Source organism: Xenia sp. Carnegie-2017, unplaced genomic scaffold (genome assembly GCF_021976095.1).
Source record: "Xenia sp. Carnegie-2017 unplaced genomic scaffold, XeniaSp_v1 HiC_scaffold_1, whole genome shotgun sequence".
NCBI classification, from domain to species: domain Eukaryota; kingdom Metazoa; phylum Cnidaria; class Anthozoa; order Malacalcyonacea; family Xeniidae; genus Xenia; species Xenia sp. Carnegie-2017.
The window spans coordinates 6,453,763-6,456,368 of record NW_025813402.1 but is presented as its reverse complement, the minus strand read 5'-3'; the positions used below and the strand labels follow the sequence as shown (position 1 = coordinate 6,456,368).

At 39.4% G+C, this 2,606-nt stretch overlaps 1 protein-coding gene across 1 annotated transcript; it reads left to right on the top strand.

Moving 5' to 3' along the window:
- Positions 1 to 273: 273 nt before the first annotated feature.
- LOC124459588 lies at positions 274 to 789 on the top strand. Its single transcript, XM_047009061.1, has one exon. It carries the CDS (start codon positions 274 to 276, stop codon positions 787 to 789), a length of 516 nt encoding a protein of 171 aa, XP_046865017.1.
- The last annotated feature ends 1,817 nt before the right edge of the window (positions 790 to 2,606 follow it).

The following is a 2,606-nucleotide window of genomic DNA, read 5'->3' as shown; positions in this document are numbered from 1 at the left end:
AATTGTCGTAGGCTATGTTAGTTTTTTGAAACGCAATGAAAGAGTGAGAACTGCTAAGACGTAAAAGGAAAGCTCGACTTATGTTTTGTTGTAATTACAGTTAGTATAAATACATGTAAATAATTAACTCTAATAGATAGCGTAAAAATACTCCAGCGATGTACTTGTAGCTTGTTTAGCTTGTAAAATAAATGTAAAATTTGAGAAAAAAAGAAGCGCACACGAAACGGTCAACGCGGGTTTTTAAAACGGATCCTCGCTGAAGTCGGAGAAATGATAGACAGTGCCCTAGAAGATAAACAGCTGTTACAGAACCGTAAAATCACGTTAGAAGATCAGCTGCAGGATATCCAGTCGCTTGATAGTGAGATATTGCGTCTTTTAGAAGACATTGAAGACTTGGAAGAAGACGTTCTTTTGAGTGAAATCGAAGAAGCAGGGTTGTTGAGAACTGAAATGAAGGAATCGATACGAAGGTTAGAAGAAGCGTTGATACCTGTCGTAGAGTCTGAACACAACTCTGTACGATCGATTGAAGACGAACAAGCACTGAGTCGTCGAAATGTTCGAGTGAAGCTTTCAAAATTGGAGTTGCAGAAATTTGACGGAAAGATCGAGCATTGGCAAGAGTTTTGGGACTCATTTTGTAGCTCAGTCGACCAAAATGCTGAATTGTCTGACGTCGACAAGTTCTCCTATCTTCGCGGCTTATTGAAGGATAAAGCGAAAGACTCAATTTCTGGTTATGCATTGACGGCAGCAATTTACGAGGTGCAAAAGAACAGTTAAAGCAACGGTATGGTCGTACTCGCATCATCAAAAGGACTCATATCAAAGAAGTAATAAATCTGCCAGCCGTTTACAGCGTGCGTGATCCAGCAAAACTACGAGCTCTCTACGATGCGATGGAAACTCGTCATTGGGGCTTGCAAGCACTGAAGGTTGACCAGGACAGTTCTGAGAAGATTGTCGTTCCGAGCTTATTATATAAGCTGCCTGAAATTGTTCGATTGAATCTTTTGCGTGGAAAGCAGCACAAAGAATGGACGATGGACGAGTTACTTGTGGAACTGTTAGCGGAAGTAGAACTGCAAGAAGAGCATTCAAAGCCGAAGTTGCAGCAAAGGGACGACGGAGGTAAGGAAGAGCAAGGGACTGCAGCAGCACTAACAACAAAAGCAGAAGACGATCGTTGTGCCTTTTGTTTGGAAAGGCATCCGCATGAGAACTGTAAAAAAGTGAGTAGTGTTAAGGATAGAAAATTGTTAGTTCGAAAAGATGGAAAATGTTTCATATGTTTAGGTAAGGGGCATATCTCTAAGAATTGCCCTAATAAGGTAAACTGTAAACAATGTAACATGGGTGGGCATCACGTATCCCTTTGTGAGTTAAATACCCTAGTTGACTCTGGGAATGTTGCGAGAAGTAATGTGAGTCAAATTTGCATGTCGGCTCCGAGTGCCGTGTTGTACTGCAGACTGCTCAAGGCTTGCTAAGGGGTGCTAATCGGGAGGCACGCTTAAGAGTTATGTTTGATACTGGTAGTCATAAATCATTTGTTAGGTCTAAGACGGTTAAGGCAGCGGGGTTACCTGTTAACAGGAAAGAATGGCTTGAAATTACAACGTTAGGGAAGGCGATGAGGGATAATCAGCTACGAGATTGCTGTTCTCCATTTCTTTTGAATGCGACACTTCGTTACCATTTTGATATATTTGTTGAACGTGATGGCAACTTTCTTCAGAAACTTAAAAAGAGTTTTTATGTAGATGATCTCATTTCAGGAGATAAACTGAAAACGATGCGATAGAACTTTATTCAAAATCGAAAAACGTGTTGTTGAATGGAGGATTTCGATTGCAAATATGGTTGAGTAATAGCGCGAAAGTTCGTAAACTGATCTCACGGGAAGAGGATGAGTCCGTTATAAATTCTCTTTCACAAGCCGAAGAAGACTCTTTTGCGAAGAGCACTTTTGGAGCTAACAATGAGACGAATTTCGAAAGGGTTCTACGCCTTCCACGGAATTTTCATTGTGATACTTTTCATTCTGAAATAGGCCGAATTGCATCATAGGCAGTGGGGGTTAAGCCGACTAGGTGTAACATCTTATCGTGAAGGATTTTTCTGCTGTTTGATCTGAACACCAGGTTCTGGTTTCTAGGTGATGATTTTTCATGTATTTTATTATGATAGAAATGATCAGTTCATAATATTTAAATGCATTCGATAAAGCAGCAAAATTTGCGAGCACCAGATTCCTCCTGACAATGTCAAAACCAACAAGTTGATATAAAGTAGATAGATATGTGCAGAGTAAACAAAAGTGACAAAATACTTGAAATTTTTCAGCATAAATGACTTCCTATCTGTATGTATTACGACTTTATATAATTGAAAGATACACTGAAACAACGTATATCTTAAAATACATTTGATAACTTTGAATATTCCCTCTGTCATAGTACAGCAAGGAAATTTGTATTACATGCAGGGCTTGTATTACGTGCAAGCAAGAATCGTCTGCTCTCCACACCAAAACTTACTACAAAGTTTTCTAATTAATATTTTCAGTGAGATATGCCATCAGGTTTTTACAAGCGTTC

Bases quoted from the DNA above. Each gene is read 5' to 3' on its own strand.
- LOC124459588 (XM_047009061.1), top strand. From the start codon at position 274: ATGATAGACAGTGCCCTAGAAGATAAACAGCTGTTACAGAACCGTAAA.